The 16,336-nt window shown below is 39.3% G+C and overlaps 1 protein-coding gene across 1 annotated transcript in view; it reads right to left on the bottom strand.

The window, feature by feature from the left end:
• prex2 (phosphatidylinositol-3,4,5-trisphosphate-dependent Rac exchange factor 2) overlaps positions 1 to 16,336 on the bottom strand; it is a gene marked incomplete in the record, with an annotated part of 112,041 nt that overhangs the window by 63,938 nt on the left and 31,767 nt on the right. Inside the window, 10 exon segments of the mRNA XM_014002299.1 lie at positions 310 to 402; positions 740 to 882; positions 2,922 to 2,994; positions 4,997 to 5,072; positions 7,475 to 7,524; positions 7,618 to 7,721; positions 8,488 to 8,588; positions 12,527 to 12,668; positions 12,968 to 13,117; positions 15,777 to 15,880. Of these exon segments, the coding sequence (XP_013857753.1) occupies positions 310 to 402; positions 740 to 882; positions 2,922 to 2,994; positions 4,997 to 5,072; positions 7,475 to 7,524; positions 7,618 to 7,721; positions 8,488 to 8,588; positions 12,527 to 12,668; positions 12,968 to 13,117; positions 15,777 to 15,880 (1,036 nt within the window).

The raw sequence follows: 16,336 nt of genomic DNA, 5'->3' as shown, positions 1-16,336 counted from the left end.
TTACACTACAAAATAGGTAAAAGTGTGTGACTTGTACTGTTTTGGTAACGGGTCAATATCGGTATCGGTCAATATCRGTATCGGACAATTCTYGAAGTTGCAATATCGGTATCGTATCRGAAGTGAAAAAGTTGTATMGGAACATCCCTACTAATTACCTGCTCTCCTCGAGTTGAATACTTCAATGTTAACTTCCAACTACAAACCAAGCAACCTAACTGTTCTCTTATGTGYAAAAAGTTTATAAAATGGTTTTGCGTAGGGGGCTGATGGGCCTGACTGGTGGTCTTTATTGTCTGTGAATCTCACCTCAGCTGGGGAGCCTTTCTCCACAGATTTGATGATGGGTACACGGTTTCTTTCTTCCAGAGTAAAGCCATAGCTTCCGTCACTTGGTCTTATCTGGAAAAAATAAAAATACAACCTTTGGCATCAGCAAAATTCTAAGACAGCTTTTCAAGACATTTTCACAGAGCACAAACACGTCCACACACCACAAGAAGATAGGAACAGACGGAGAGCAGATACTGTAGCATTTTTCTCCYTCCTCTGAAAARAATGCCTTTCTTGCTTACTTTGGTGTAAAATGGACTTTTGCAGTGTTATCATTTTTTTCATGCCACAGCTGTGGGTTTCAAAATGATTTACTGAGCGTTTTCTTTAGTTCAGTTGTGAGCAAATTACAGCATATATTAGCATACGAGAAGGACTAAAAGTTGTTCAAATAAAGACAACTCACCAGGAGAGACTTTGTGATGACATTTTCAACTATTTTCAAATCGTGCTTCAGCGGTTTGTGTTTAGTGTTGGATCCCTCCATCTCCTCATCAGCAAAGAAACGGAACAACAAAGGCTCATCCTTGAATTCGCTCTTTTCCAACACTGAGAAAAGAGACCAAGTTATGAATAGATGTCAACCCATAAATACTACATGATATTAGCAAACCTATAAAATAAAGCATGCTTTTAAATCCTTATTTTTCACATTTAAACAATTAAGTTGGGGTCTATATAAATATAACTGCAATGCTGATCTGAATTCCTCCTCCTTGTAACTCCAAAMGCCCYGCCCCTTTTCTGRGGTGTGTCTCAGATCAACACGTTTTGAGGCTGTCTCTTTAAATCCAAATGAGGCACTTCAGACCCCGCCCCCCTCCAGCTTCCAGACCAGTCCATTCTTGTTTAATAGAGGGGTTTAGGGCTATATAGCTGCACAGAAACRTTTTGTTTGTTGGACCCAGAGCCAGAGGACAATGAATGAACAAATTGTAGCTGGTAAGTCCAGACCTGATTTAGAAGTCCTGTTGCAAATACTGTGACAGGAAAGAGTAAATTCAAATTGTCTGCCCTCTTAGAGACTTTAGTACACAACAAAATACACTGCTCAAAAAAATAAAGGGAACACTTAAACAACGCACACTAACTCCCGATCTTAATCAATGAAATATTCGCATTGAGTACTTTGTTCTGTACAGAGTTGAATGTGCTTCACAAAAGTTTGATTTACTTGGACTTAGCGTGCATTGTTTAAGTGTTCCCTTTTATTTTTTTGAGCAGTGTATATTTAATGGCTAAAAAAGTAAGTTTTACACAATATGTCCCCTTTTTAAAAAAACCCTTACTGGTATTTGACAATATATTCAGTGATCTTAACTTTTTAGCTAATTTTGTTGTGACTCTTCTTTATTAAGAGGGATTAATGTATAAAGCTATGATGGCATTACAAAACAATATTCACTTAAGTCATAAGTGTGGGAAATAATTTAAGTCAATAAAAACCACAATCTTTAGTTCATTAAAATTATTTGTTGGACAACACATTTTGGACTGACTAATACTCATAACAGTGGGAAAGCCCAAAGAACTTAGTGAAAATCTAACATTGTAGATTTACAGAAGTTGGGAAAGACTTTTGGCATCATTTCTAAAMAATTTCAGATTCTGAAATCGTCAGTTAAATTTTACCATTTTGCCAAGGTGTGGAAGAAAATCCAAGCTGTCACCTTCASCTGAAAGGAAACTGGTTAGGACACAGGTCAAGCCTACAATGAAGTGAGAACTACTGGAATCCTACAGTCACCGTCCACAGTAACAACCTCAAAAATGTTGAAAGGAGGACCAACCAAGACAAAAAAAATTATAAAGTATGTTGTACAAATATTACACCCTGGAAAAAGAAAGGTTCAAATCAATCACTCAGTCATTTAAAATGCTCAAAAACTGCCCTGAGCGGGGGTAACAAGAAGATTCCCTTTGACATTTTTCCTCATAATTCCCCTCAAGATCAGATAAAGCGCCAGTAGCTCTAATAGCAACATCGTTGGCGCCAAACAACTCTCAGGCACGAATGGTGAAATTACCCTGCAGGCTGTGGMAGTTAAAGGAGGTTTGATGACTGAGGTTATGTTCTATAGATGTGCAGATAATTTGCAGCRTGCGGCTTGAACTCTGGGTACTTAGGACAAGTTACATCATGGGGGCACGAGGAGACAAGGCGTGACTCACGCTGTATGATGTGGACTTTGGCACGCAGGAAGCATGGAGTTAAAAACAAACAAACCTGACTCTCATAAACAAAACGTAACCATGGCTACTGCCCATTTTGCATTGGAATCTAGCAAAGCAAACCATGCACAAGCCCAAAATATGGTTACCTAAAATATATGCACCCATACATGCACAGAAGGCATGCATGAAAAGAGCCACACGACTGGAAAATGAAGTTGTATTTCTGTACTGTATCAAAGAAAGAGAACAAGACTGGCTGTGTTCTAAGACAGGATGCTAAATRTCAAGATCCTMTGTATCCTTTCTCTAAAGCACTGAACTCTAATTTAGTCTGTGATGGAGAAGTTTCCATGGTTTTAGGTGGATCAGAAGTTATTCTGGTCTGCTGAAATCAGCTACAGAACATGCAGTACCGTGATGCATGAAGCCATTGTCGCAAAGCTCTACCCCCAAGAWCACCGCTTCATCTCTCGTTCTGCAGTCCCCCTGCACAAAGAGAAAAAAAAACGAGGACACACAAGAAAAATAAGACAGATTTAAACAAAAAGGGTGAGTAGTGCAGCTGAGATTGCGGGGAGCTAAAGAGATGCAGAAAAGTAAATGTAGAAGACAGAACAAAAGAAGTTGTGTGCATCTCAAAAGCCCGGAGGCCAGAAGAGTCACTTGACGCTCCACCTTCCATACGTTCAAAGTTATGTCTAGGCAGTATAGTGTGACAGCTCCTGATGTCTCACTGCAGGAGGTGAGATCTATTCCACAAGCGCAGGTCAAACAAATTTATATGGACTACCGCAAACACCCAAGCGCACTCAACAGGCAGGCAAAAAAGCAAGCTCTGTCTGCTTTTAATTCTGCTGTGGTTACATTTTAACTTTCATTTTCTTTGTTGTCATCTTGTACAGGACTATCAATCTATCAGCCTCAACCCTTCCTGTCAGAGCCAATAAGGCTTAGCTCAACAATCAATTCTGCTTTTCTTCCTTCGTTTCCTCTTGGCTCCACCGAGAACCTCAAATTTAATGGCTTCTTTCTTTTTTTCCTGTGTGCTGCACATTAGAAGCGGGCGACCTGTTATGACAACAGAAATATCATTTCTTTTCCCAGCAAACCTGTTTCCAATCTTATCAGAAGCCAGAGAAAATTATTTTTAAACACGATGTTGTGGATTAGGAATCGGCAGCAAGGAGATCAATAACATAAAATTAAAACTCTACTAATAGGAATAATTTCTGTTGACTGTAATTGTGGCCCAGTTTACACTAATCCAAATATTTTCTGAAACTGATAGTTTTCTTATGTTTAAATTAAAATGGTAATCCAGATGACCAGTAGGAATTTGAACAAAATGAATGGTGGAAATATTAATGCCGCTCCAGTGTGGCAAGAACATTTATATTAACGAATATTAAATAACAGTCCTTCCTTTTCATATTTAAATCATTAGTTGAGGTCTATATAAAGTGGAACTACAACGCTTTGGTCTTTATTCTAACTTTATCAGCCCCTCTTTTGCAACTTTTCTGCGGTGGGTTTCAAAGCAGCTGGATTTGATACTCTTCCTTTAAGACGCTTCAAGCCCCGCCCCCCTCCGGCTTCCAGACCGGTCCACTCCAGTTTATTTATTTATTCATTCATTCATTCATTCATTTTAGGTAGGTTTTCCAGCTTGAAGAAACATTTTATTTACAATTTAATTAAAAGAAAAGACKTGACCATCCAGCCTTACATAATGGAGCCAGAGTCTGACCCAGAACCAGAGGRGAATTAGGATGACRAAATTGTAGTTAAGTCCAGACCTAATYTGGCWATTCTGTTGCTGATACTTTGAGATAACAGCTCAGAAAACATCATGGCAAAAATCAGAACACTGAAAAGGCTGAAAAATATGACCTAAACAGACTATAAAGATATCTTTGCAGAACCAGGTGACACAACAAAATGCATTTAACAGCTAAAAAAGTGGATTTCGCATTATATGTCCCCTTTAAARTACASAGAAAGTGCAGTTTTTGCTTCTCCCAAAACAATTGTGGGTAGAGTTTTTCTGTGACACCTTTACAATATCCTCTCAGTGAATTCAGCACATAAAGTTGGACAGTGAGAATCGAGAAAACGAAAGACAGAAGCAGGAAAAAAAGTGTTAGAATAAAAATACAACTTGTTGATGTTGAGGGGTTTAGGCATAAARTTTATAGTGAGCATTTCCAAAATATGTCACTGTTTCTCAAAATCTCAATACAGGTCTAATCAACTGGCAGCTGAATAGGCTTTCATCTGCACCAAACACACCCCTCCCCCAATATAAAAATAGATTTGTACCCTGTGTTCAGTGATACCCTGTACCATTACTGGCCAACTTGAYCTTGATGCTATTCGTYAAACTTTTCTGTAATAATTAATTTGGCCAATCTTTGTTGCAATTTATTTTTTGAGGCAGTCAAAGGTGACGGTGTTGTTAATAGAGTTTTGGGGCAGTTTAAGGTCTTACCTGTGCTATAAGCCAGTCTATAAGCTTGTTAGCCATGACCACTGATTTGTAGGTCCGCAAATGATAGTCCTTATCCCTGGAGAGGTACAAGAGCAGAAAACTTCAATGAAAGGAATGTATTTATAGAGAATCTTAAACTGTTTAATGTCATTGTAATATGAGACAGTCAACATGTAGAAGAGTAATTGCCTGGTCTATTTAAACACAATGCCTGAAGCAGGACTCATAATTTCTGCTGTCAACAACGCACAGCTACTTTTTTTGTTGCCGGCGGTCGTGTCATTTATCTAAGTCAGTTCCTGAGGTTTGGTGACAACAGAGCAACATTCCTCGGAGCACGGCCGGTATGGTGTCGCTGTTCTCAGTGTTACGGCGCCCCGCCGCACACACTTCGCCAGACCTGGAGAATGCTGTTTGAAAACGGAGCCGTGACTTTCCCATGAACGCAGGGGCCTCTCGGGGGACACGCAGTGGGGCCTGAGCTGCCGGGCCGGGAAAGTCCTGAACCGCCGTGACTTACACTTCTGCATAGCTTTCACCACATGCAAACACACACACACAGCTTTCCATCCCACACAGGTCAGACGAGTCAAACAAGGCTTGTGGGCCAAGTTAAAGTCCAATCTCAGCGGTCTGGTCCTCTTCAGAACACGAAACATGAAAAACGTTGCCCTGCTTCCCCCACAATGACACATTCTGTTATGTAAGGGCATTTGGCAGCTCGTGTTTGTCTCTGTTGAAGACGGCAAAGTTGATCAGACACGATGAACTGTCTCTACCCTGACCAGACAAGGTTCTCTGCATTTTTCCTGAATGGGATACCCAGAACCAGATGGACCCGGGGATTCAGAGGCGGGTAAAAATCAGGCTGTCAAGAGTGAAAAATGGGGGTAAACATCGGCCCAGTGGGCAGCCATATGTCGGGGGCGAGGAAACAGCAGCTTAAGGAGTGAGGAAAGTAAAGGTCAGAGTGGTGGTTTTAAACATGCTGCGTGGACAAAAACAGCCAAAAAAAGTTTGCTTTGACATTTTGTGAGTGGGGTTGAAGTTAATTGTACTTTCAAGCACACAGTAGAATAAATCATACCGATGAAGCTAAAAATTCACACTTTAATCACCTGCTCAGCCCTGACAAATTACTAAAATAAAAACAGATGATTTGTTTTGGGCTGTCTCAGAATAATGAAAAACAGCTAAATTCAAATGTCTTTTTTTCATCAATCATAAACATTGTGTTTGATTTGTAAAGTGTAGATTTACATCTCATTTGTTTGAAAACTGAAAATCTCTTCTCCAATCTGCTCAGTGTTTAGTCTACAGTAAACATTTAAAACAGCAAGATGAGATGCCCTGAACTGAACACATCTACACAACATGTTTATGGGCTTCTGCGTAGTTTACACCCGCTCTTTGTCTCATCCCTTCTTGCCCTGCCAGGAAATTCCACCTAATTAGGCAGAAGCTGGTTGCTCCAATTAAACTCTGGCATTCCCAGGCTCTGTCTTTGTATTGTGTTGGGCTTTTAGTTAAATTGCAGCTATGCTGATGATAAAAAATAAAATAAAATCCAACTCGAGTGTCCCTACAAGAGCTATACATCAATAGGTTTGACATGAACACCAAAAAGACTGAGAGGTGGAACACTAAAGGCTCAGAAACACTTCAGGTTTTGGAGTAATTGGTTCAAACTAAAACATGGAGAAGCGTCTGTGTTTGAACGCGTGTGGTAAAACAGAAAACATTCTGAACAATCTAAATTAAAAGCAAGATTTTTTTTTAAATCTAACCAGAAAACGAGTTAAATAATCTTTTTTCCCTACATGAGTGGAGATCCTGAGAAAAACAAAATGTACTTTGCATTTTTAAAGAGMCATTATAGGATGTTTAAGCTTTAAAATGTTTTTCACCAAAAACATAAAAGGCACCAAATTTTCTTTTAATAAAAATAGCATTTTTGTTTTGAGCTGTAAACTAGAATTTTGCTGTTTGACGCACAAGATTAATGTCATACAACATATAAAATGTACAACACGTGCCTGAAGCCTCACCTCTATAGTTGAAGAAAAGTGAMAAACTAATTAAAGGGAGAGGTTCAGCTTTTCAAAAATACATTCGACTTTTCATTACAGTCTATCTAAACGCCTTTAAATGTTCTCCTTTTGAACCTCCTACCATTTCAGACACTCCCACTTCAGCACGTCTTCACAACAATGCTTCGAGGGAGGTGTGTTCTGTGGGGCGGGATCTCGGCTGCAGACTGAGCTCCAGGGAGGAGCTTTGTGTAAATAGGCGGAGCTTTGTACCAGCAAGCATTTAGGCAGCTCCACATGGCTACAGGAGATTCAAGGATTTCTCAAACATCCATTAATGAGTCAAAGTAACACTTTGGTTGTGTTTTTGATGAGGGAATGAAGTTATAACATGATATAAAGGTCAAAAAAGTCCATTTTGCAGAACCCCCCCCCCCCAAACATATACCTGATGACAGGAGTAAAGAGGCTGTGAAGACGACAAAAGAGCCGAACACCCTGAGAAATAAAAAAAGGACATGTCTGTTATTTTGGGATTGAGTTTCTACAATATGGTTTCAGCTGAACTGATTTCCACTGCAGCACCTTTACCTTGGCTATGACATCATGCATGTCAGTTCTTGGATGATAGGTGCCATCATCAAAGCGGAAGCGGTACAACACAGGCTCAGGCTTGAACTGGTGTTTGTCTGTGACTGAAAGTAAAAAAAAAGAAAAATTGCAGATCAAAAACCAAAAAAATTGTTAAAAAGACTCTAGCGATGTGCCGGGGGGGGGGGGGTGCATTGATTGTCTGGCTTTAAAACTCCAAAGCATAAGAGGTTTAAAGCTATATTCAAGCCAAGCGGGGCTGCATAAAGAAACAAGCTTTTCACACACGAAGAAGAATCCAGCCTCGTGCAAAGCTGTCACAGATAACGCAGCAGCTCAGAGCTCCATGCCTCACTGGCTTTAGGCAGCTTTTACGTGGACCCTCCAGCGGTAATAGGTTGGCTCTGTATTCATGGCTGCAACCATGCAGGTTCCATTAAAGGTTCTTATGAAAAGATATTCCTCCGGTTTTCTCATGGGGATGTTTAAATGCACTAAGGGAGCTCAGAGGGGCCCGGAGTTATTCCTTTTCTGTCAGGAATGGCTTTAAAACCCAATTTCATTTTTTAAAGTGAGGAAGCAATATCGTGCCTCTGAGCGATTTAAGATTCTGCTTGGCTTCTGGTCCTACTTTTTGAACGACAACAACATGTAGGCAGAGTRCAACATTTGGTCTGAGGGCACAGTTAATCCTAAAACTACAAAACAGAAATTAAACAAGACAGAGATTTAGATGAGAAATGATTGAAATTTCTTACACTTCATCTAAAATTAGCATCAACTGACAGCTTGATCAGTTTTGATACGGATTTGTTTTTAGAACCATCACTGCAAAAGATGACAGATGGTTTGAAATAAAGGAGAACTGACCGTGGTGGATGATGCCGTTTTCCAGCAGAGCTTGACCCAGGTGGACGCCTTCCTCTTGGTTGCCTGTCTCACCGATTTCCATCAGCCAGGACACAAACTCACTGATAAAAGGGGAAGAAAGGGAAGATGTATCTCAATTAAGGGTGTTAGTTTGTGGAACGGTCTTGATAGTGAAACAAAAGTCAAAATCTTTTTATGTATTAAAAATAAACTTGAAAGTTACTATGATGAAGCATTAAAATATTGTCTAAAGTGTTGTTTTGTTGTAATGTTGTGTGTTGAGTAGCTTTCACCGTATACTGACGGTGAACTTTTGAGTTGTTGGTTGATTTTATTTTGCGAGTAGGGGCAGATTTAAGATCATACTTCTTTCTGCTCCTTTTCATGCATGACTTTTTTTAACTTAGTTTTSTTTTCCTTGACATTTTGATTTTGTATGCATCGATTTATTTTGTTTTTTGTTTCTTTTTTTATTATTTATTTTTATTGGATGACTTGTTTTTCTTTTCTATTGTTTTATTGGATTTTTTTTTTATTACTGGACTTTTTTATTATTGGATGACTTGTTTTGTATTCATGTTTCAATTCATGATTCAAACAAACAAACAAACAAACTCGCTGGTGAAAAGAGACAACACTACGCTGAAACTAGGAGCATCCATCTCCTGAATGAGCTGAACGTTTTGATACATTAACAGCTTAAATAGCACAAAGTCTGCAGAAGTAGTTAGAGTGCAAATGAATGAAAAAATAAAAAACAGGACAATATGGTGAAGCCACATTCATCCAATAATCACACATTTAATTAACCCASCAACACAACAAAAATATATCAAAATATCAGTGGAGAAAGTTTTGCAGTTAAACTTCGTAGCCTTTTAAATGAGTGGTTTCTTTATGCTCGTCTAACAAAACAACCAGCAAACTTTACTTCTTGTTTGTCTACTTTTTCTTAACTGTACAACACCATCAAATACAAATACTTTACTAGATCTTGGAAATTACTTGTTGGAAAACACAAGATGGAGAAAACAAACATGATTTGACATTTTGATTAAATGAGCTCTGTTTTGATTTCATCTCTTTGAGAAAAAGAGGGACTGACAGAGAGCATGGAGGCAAAACAAAGTGTGGGGGTTGGTCATGGAGAACTGGTGAACAAAGCGGCAGTCTATCTGGTTACATCCTTGAAATCCTTCCTCCCCATGAAAGCCAAACAAACACGGCGAGGAGCACCACTGGAATTCTCTGAAGCTCACTTCCAGGCCCGTGGTGGAGGCAGCTCAGTGTCAGAGTTCAGCTGAAAGGGACATTTCATCCAGTTTACAGAGCGAGAACAGACCGATCTGACCACCTCTATCATCCTTGACATCTTTGCTTAACTCAACAGAGGACACAGAAAAACACAACAGCATCAACGTTAATTTAGCAAACTGTGCRTCTGGATTACAATTTCCAAAAACAAACAGCTATGGAGTTTTCACAAGCTCAAACTAAACTTATTAGTTTTACAAATAAACTGCCGATCTTGTGTTGCCAGTCACCTGTTTTAACAGCATCAATCTGAGTTTGAGCGCATTATTAGCAGTAGCTTTATTTTTACAAAAGCATTCAGTGTCAGCCTTTTCTTCTCTCAGCAATAAAATAAAGACAATTACCAACAACGTCAACAGTTGCTCTAGGTTATATTATGTAACTACCTATAAAATTTAACAGAGCTATTTTATACTCTAATTAAAGCGCGGTCGTCAGCACTAAAGGTGACATTTTTAAGTCAGACCTTGGGGTTTTTTCACGAACAGCTGCCATGAGAAGCTGACATTACACCAAAAAAAGAACACTTTTGTTTCAGGTTTAAAATGAGATGAGATCTTCTGGTTAGGTAGCTGTCACGCTTTTTTATTTTTTTACATATCTTTCTGTTGCAGAAAATAACCCCCCAAATGTAGTGCATTTAAAGGGAAGGAGTTGGACACCCAGAAATGGCCCAAAGACCTAAATAGYAAAAGCAAGAAGAAAGGAAGGAGGCGTGTGGAGAGAACTAAGGCAGAGGGTTTCACAATAGAAGGAGTAGGCTGAGTTAAAGCCGTAGGCAATGTGGTTTTCATTAAAGATATACGATGCTGTTCCTCACTTAACAAATACGCCCACGTGTAATCAGCTCCAGAGTCATCAGGGCAGGGAAAGTACAAGGTAAAAGATTTTTTTTAATTTATTTTTCTTACCCACAGGTCATCCAGGTGTTGTACGTAAGGCAAAGGGAGTTTCTCTAAGCTGCTTTCTCACCACTCGATCCCTTCAAACTCATTCAGATGACCACACTGAAGTGTTTGATCCTTTCAGATTTTATAGCTGACAGACCCATTCCTTCTCTAGACCACAAGAGATCTTGTGTTGTCTGCGTGGACCAAAAGAAGAAAGCAACTCCCCTTTCCAAACCACCATGCCGTGTAACGTTGCCACAAATATGTCCAGTTAGGCTTTGGGGTGGTTTTTTTTTTTTTTTTTACTTTCTTCAGACTTCTAAAAATAATACGGGGTTCGACATGACCGCATAAACTTGAGTGATTTTCTATGTGATTAGAATAAATGAAAAAAGTGATTCAAATGAATATAAAATTGGTAAGCAGAAACATTTATTCAAGTTGAATTTAAGCCAAGTCATGAATATCAGTTTAGGTTTGGAGGAAAGCACCACTAAATGCAGTGTTTATAATGAAACACTGAGATGCACACAGAGGTATCCAACTCATAGCTGGTATTTGATAGCTGCTGCTTCTTCAGCCACCGCACCAATATCCCTTAAATAAGATTCATAAGCTAAATTTGGCAGGATTTGATTTTCCCATGATCTAGATTGCAGTTATAGTTTCTTCAACACACTGAGTCCTTCCCAGATGCTGCCTTTAGAAACCCTTGCCAATTTAATAACGACAGCTCAGAATTGGAAACCAATCTGGATTACTAAAGAGTTCTGTCCAACCTGCAGGCGACACTGTGCAACATATGTCAAACTCATGGCCCACGGGCCAAATGTGGCCCGCCACGGCATTTTACATGGCCCACGAGAGCTTCAAATAAGTATTAATGTCTTATATATAGCAATATACCGTTTTTTTGTAAACCAATGCTGCTGCTGTCACACCTGAATTTCCCCTCGGTGGGACAATAAAGGCTGTTTCTATTCTATATAAACGTATGCTGCTTTAAAGCCAGCACTGACTATACACTACATCTCCCATAATGCATGAAATGATGGCATCCCACAAATAGGTGGAGGTGCACCGGGTTCAAAAGGAGCCGTCAGCCTGCAAAATTCACCATGTTGAATCTCCATTTCATTTTATTTTCAATGGCTATTTTTGCTGTGGCCCAGTTGTACTGGGAAGGGGGAATTTCCCACTTACGAGTCAAAACTTTAAACTGGAACACCCCTCTAGTCGGAATTCTCTGTTGGAAAGTGAGAAAGTTCTGAATTCAAGATGGCGGCTACTCACCACAACTCAACTTTAGAGTAAAACTCTTACTTTTACATTTAATAGTGTTTCTGTATTATTTATTTCACATTTAGTCAGTCCTACATAGTACTTTTCAGTGTTTATAAGATGACGTGTTAAAATGCTGTTTCTATGCAGAAAATACCACGTACAACTCAATTATTGTTCGTTAGCGGTGCTCAGCCGTAGCAAGGAGACGAGGAACGTGACATTTCGTKTTTATTTCAAAGTTAAACAGGAAATGTCAAAGTTAATAAATGGCACTTTGAGGGCCACCATAATGCTCAGGTGGCRCTCAGTGAAAATGAGTTTGACACCCCTGCTCCACAAGGCCTCTGAATGGCAGTTTTATGTATATCAGATATAAAGATGTACAAATCTTTAAAGCACAGAACAGATTTAGAACTTGTTTATATTCAAATCTGTCTGATTTGCATTTCCTGGTAGTTGCCTTCGAATAATCTGCAACTGATTAGAACGTGTTTGTAAAATATGTTGAGTTGATGAAAAGCTACTGTATGCAAGTGTGGGCAGGGCCTTACATTCCCAGGAAGCATTTAGGGAAGGTGGTAAGCTTGCGTTTTCGGTCCTTGATGAGGTTTCCTTTGGTCATAAGGTTGTAGAGCTTCTCTCCTTTCTCTGAGACCATCACCCAGGTGTCCTGCTCCATGCCGAGCCTCAGGCCTGTGCAGAGGAGAAACGAGGGCTACATGAAAACTGCTTGTCAATACCATGGAGTTACTTTGTGCTTAATTCCTGAACAGGGAAAAGGTAATTTCCTCTAAATCTGCCAAACAGTTTGGGGTACTTTTCGGTGTTTATAACAGTAGCCTTAAATTAAAAGGTTCACATTACGAAACATTTATCATGTGTAAATATCAAAATTTGTAAAATAAAAAAAAATGTTTCAACATCTGAAATAGTTAAGCTTTCATCACAAACATCACTCAAATTGATGCCGATAAACCGAAGCAGTTCCTTACTTTTCCTCCGCTCCCTTTCTTTCATGATGGCCTCCAGCCACTCCTGTTTCTCCTCGGGGGTCTTGGCCATGCAGACGAACCACTTGTTCTTGGCCGTGTTGTGGATCTTCCAGCCATTGTTCACAATGTTTCCGCTGCTGTGATAGTCAGCTGTGAAGCAGGCAGTCACAATCTCAGCTGTAGAAGTTTTTAAGTCTTGGTTGTTTTTTTTTTATGCAACTATACTGCTCCACATGTGTGTTCACGCGTACGATGGGTAAAACGCAGAGAATTCATTTCCCCACCAGGGGATCAATTCAGTGTATAAAATAAAAATAAAATAAAAACAGAAACCTGCTTTTATTACCAGAAAAATCAGAAACAACATTCTGATGCTACTCAGGAATCTCTGAATTGACAAAATAGCTGCATTTAATTCATTAGCACTGATGTATGGAGTGCATAAAAAACTCTTTAGTTTAATTTCTCTAACTTCTAGACCTCATAGCCTTCTTATCGAGGGTTTCATTGATTATTGCTCCTCGTCTTTAATGAGATAAATGAGCCAACACAAGCAGAAGAAGAACTATCCATCAGCATTATTTGCTCAATTCCTACACTAGTCCCACGGAGCTGATAGCTACTTGTTTTTCACCATTTCGGCTTATGGTTTATATAAGTTAAAGTGAAAATGTGCATTTGAGTTTATACTGGTTTTTTTCGGTTATATAGCTTTTTTTACCCTGAATACAAGGTAGGGACAGGCAGTGTCTTGAATTCACTCAGTATCTCCACATTTTCCATGCCCACACTGAGGCATTTAATGTATTAAAGTTGAATTTAATGTTAAGAAAATAACTGAATTTGAAATATTCTAAAATAACATTTTTAAATGCCCAAGAGCTAACCCTTGGTTTTTCCCTTTGAGGCTGTAACAAAAAGCAAAACACCGTCTCCATCAATTATAATTATGTCTAAAAGCTTGTATAGCATCATGTCCTCTGTATGGATGTCCTCGAGGGTGTGTTTCAACCCCCGGCAGCAAGTGTGTTCCTGGGAAAAGTCGAGGCACTTTCATTACAGAGGAATTCCAGCTAAAATACTCCTGTCACCCTGGATTTCAGGCTGAGATCTTTGGTCTGTGGCGCAGAACACCCGTGAGTTTCTGCACCGTGTTTATCCTCCTGCTCGCTCCAGACCCAAACCCATCAATCCCTCAGCAGGAACAGAATTCTGCTGTCCCTTGAATGTCTGCTGGAAAGGAAAAAGATGGATTTCTACAAATATATATGATAATCGGTGGCTGCGAGAGGCCAAAAGACACAAACGCGCGGGTTCGCCATGAACCAGCAGCAGACCAGTCCCGAGAATACACCACCACAGGTGGTTAAATGTTAGTTATCACCTCCTGCTCAAAGTCAAAAGGCGGGCAACAGTGTCTGTGTGTATGTTCATGAGCCATTGGATGGGATTTTGACAAAACTCTCTAAATGGAATAATTGGATGTACATCTACAACAGATTATCTTTTGAGGTTAACCTAATTCAAGATGGAAAACACATCTGATCAAGCTTAGTCAACGCAAAAATTTCACTTAGATAATCAGCTAAAACTTCATGTATCAGAAGCTAAAAGTCGTTCACAACAGACTTTGAGCATGAGATCTCATAATATAATGTAAAATCATTAGGAATGCACAATATATCAACATTAACATTGGTATTGGTCGATATAGGTAATTTTTTAGAATATCAATATCTGTCCGATTAAGTAAAATTGGGCCAATATTAACGTCCGATGTTCATTTCACAATTGTTGCCTTTATGTTTCTGTTTCGGGAGAGGAAACGGTTGATCAAGCGGTATTTGTTTGATCATGATAGTGATAATGACGCTGTGAAGCCAGGAATAACTGAAGTAGACAGCCATGTCAGCGGTCTGGTCATTTTTTTACGGTATAGAAAAAAGACAAGCGTGCTTGTGCGTAAAAGTATTGGCTCACCTGCCTTGACTCCCATATGAGTTTAAGTGACATCCCACTCCTAATCCATAGGGTTCAATATGACGTTGGTCCACCTTTTGCAGCTATTTTGCTTCCACTCTTCTGGGAAGGCTGTTCAAAGGGTTTAGGATTGTTTACGGGGATTTTTGACCATTCTTCCAGAAGCACATTTGTGAGGTCACATACTGATGTCCTGGCTCTCATTCTCCACTCTAATTAATCTTAAAAGTGTTCTATCGGGTTGAGGTCAGAACTCTGTGCAGGCCAGTCAAGTTCATCCACAMCAGACTCTGCCATTAATGTCTTTATGGACCTTGCTTTGTGCACTGGTGCAGTCATTTGGATGGGTGAGCAAATAATGTTGGCAATATAGTGTATTTATAACTGTAAATATCATTTGTGTATTTGTGTAATATCATTAAATATCAGTTATCAGCCATAAYAGCATTATTAAAATTGGATATCGATATTGGCTCAAATTTTCATATTGATGCATCCCTAAAAATCATATAGAAAATTACTGTCAAAGTTTGACCAAAATGGTTTTAACTCTGAATAATAATAAATAATAAATAAATAATAATTTCTGAATAAGATGATCTCAAAGCTAAAATAAAAGGCAGTGGTTGACGAGTATTCTTCTAAGGAATACTAGAGTACTAAGGCCTCCACATGCTCCGTCCGAACTGCMAAAATCATCTCTCATTGTTGCAGTTTCATGACGAAAATCGCATCTTTCAGTTCGCATCCACATCTTTTCCCCCTAACAGTTTCCACCAACAACTATAGCATCACCYCGCCTATACAAAGTGAGGATGTGATGGCCTACCTGTGCCATCGTCCACATTTTCCACCTCCATCACCTCAGTGTTTATTCTTCCTCTGAACAGGTAGCGTGGACCCTCTGTGGATGCTTTGCTGTTTTTCAAACGCCTTTGACAAAAAAATGTAAAWTAAAAATGCATGAATACACAGACAAAGTTTATTCATTTAATGACAGAACACGAGTGAAAATAGTCGCATTCAGAGGTTTAAAAAGAACATCAAAGTGACGGAAGTTCTTGAAGTTTGAGTGTGAGCAACAAATTCGGTTGTCTATCCTCTTTGTCCTCCTTCACTCAGGGAATGTACCTCCCTTTGTTTGCACAACCCGATAACACCACGCTGGCTTCAAAACATAAAGGGAAATCAAAGCAGGTGGCAGCTGGTGATGGAGAAACAAAAGCTGCTCAAAACACGTAGATTAGACGAAGCTGCATTGTTAGAAGCTGTATCAGTGGCTCAGTAAGGAGCAGCAACAGCAGCATAAAAAATCACTTCACATAAAATGGGCTATTCATCAAGAGTTCTGCTTGCAGAAACACAATAATAGATGGTAATCAGTTTCCC

This window comes from Austrofundulus limnaeus, unplaced genomic scaffold, assembly GCF_001266775.1.
Source record: "Austrofundulus limnaeus strain Quisiro unplaced genomic scaffold, Austrofundulus_limnaeus-1.0 Scaffold12, whole genome shotgun sequence".
NCBI lineage: Eukaryota > Metazoa > Chordata > Actinopteri > Cyprinodontiformes > Rivulidae > Austrofundulus > Austrofundulus limnaeus.
Note: the sequence above shows the minus strand (reverse complement) of the source record. Positions and strands in the feature narration are given on the sequence as shown.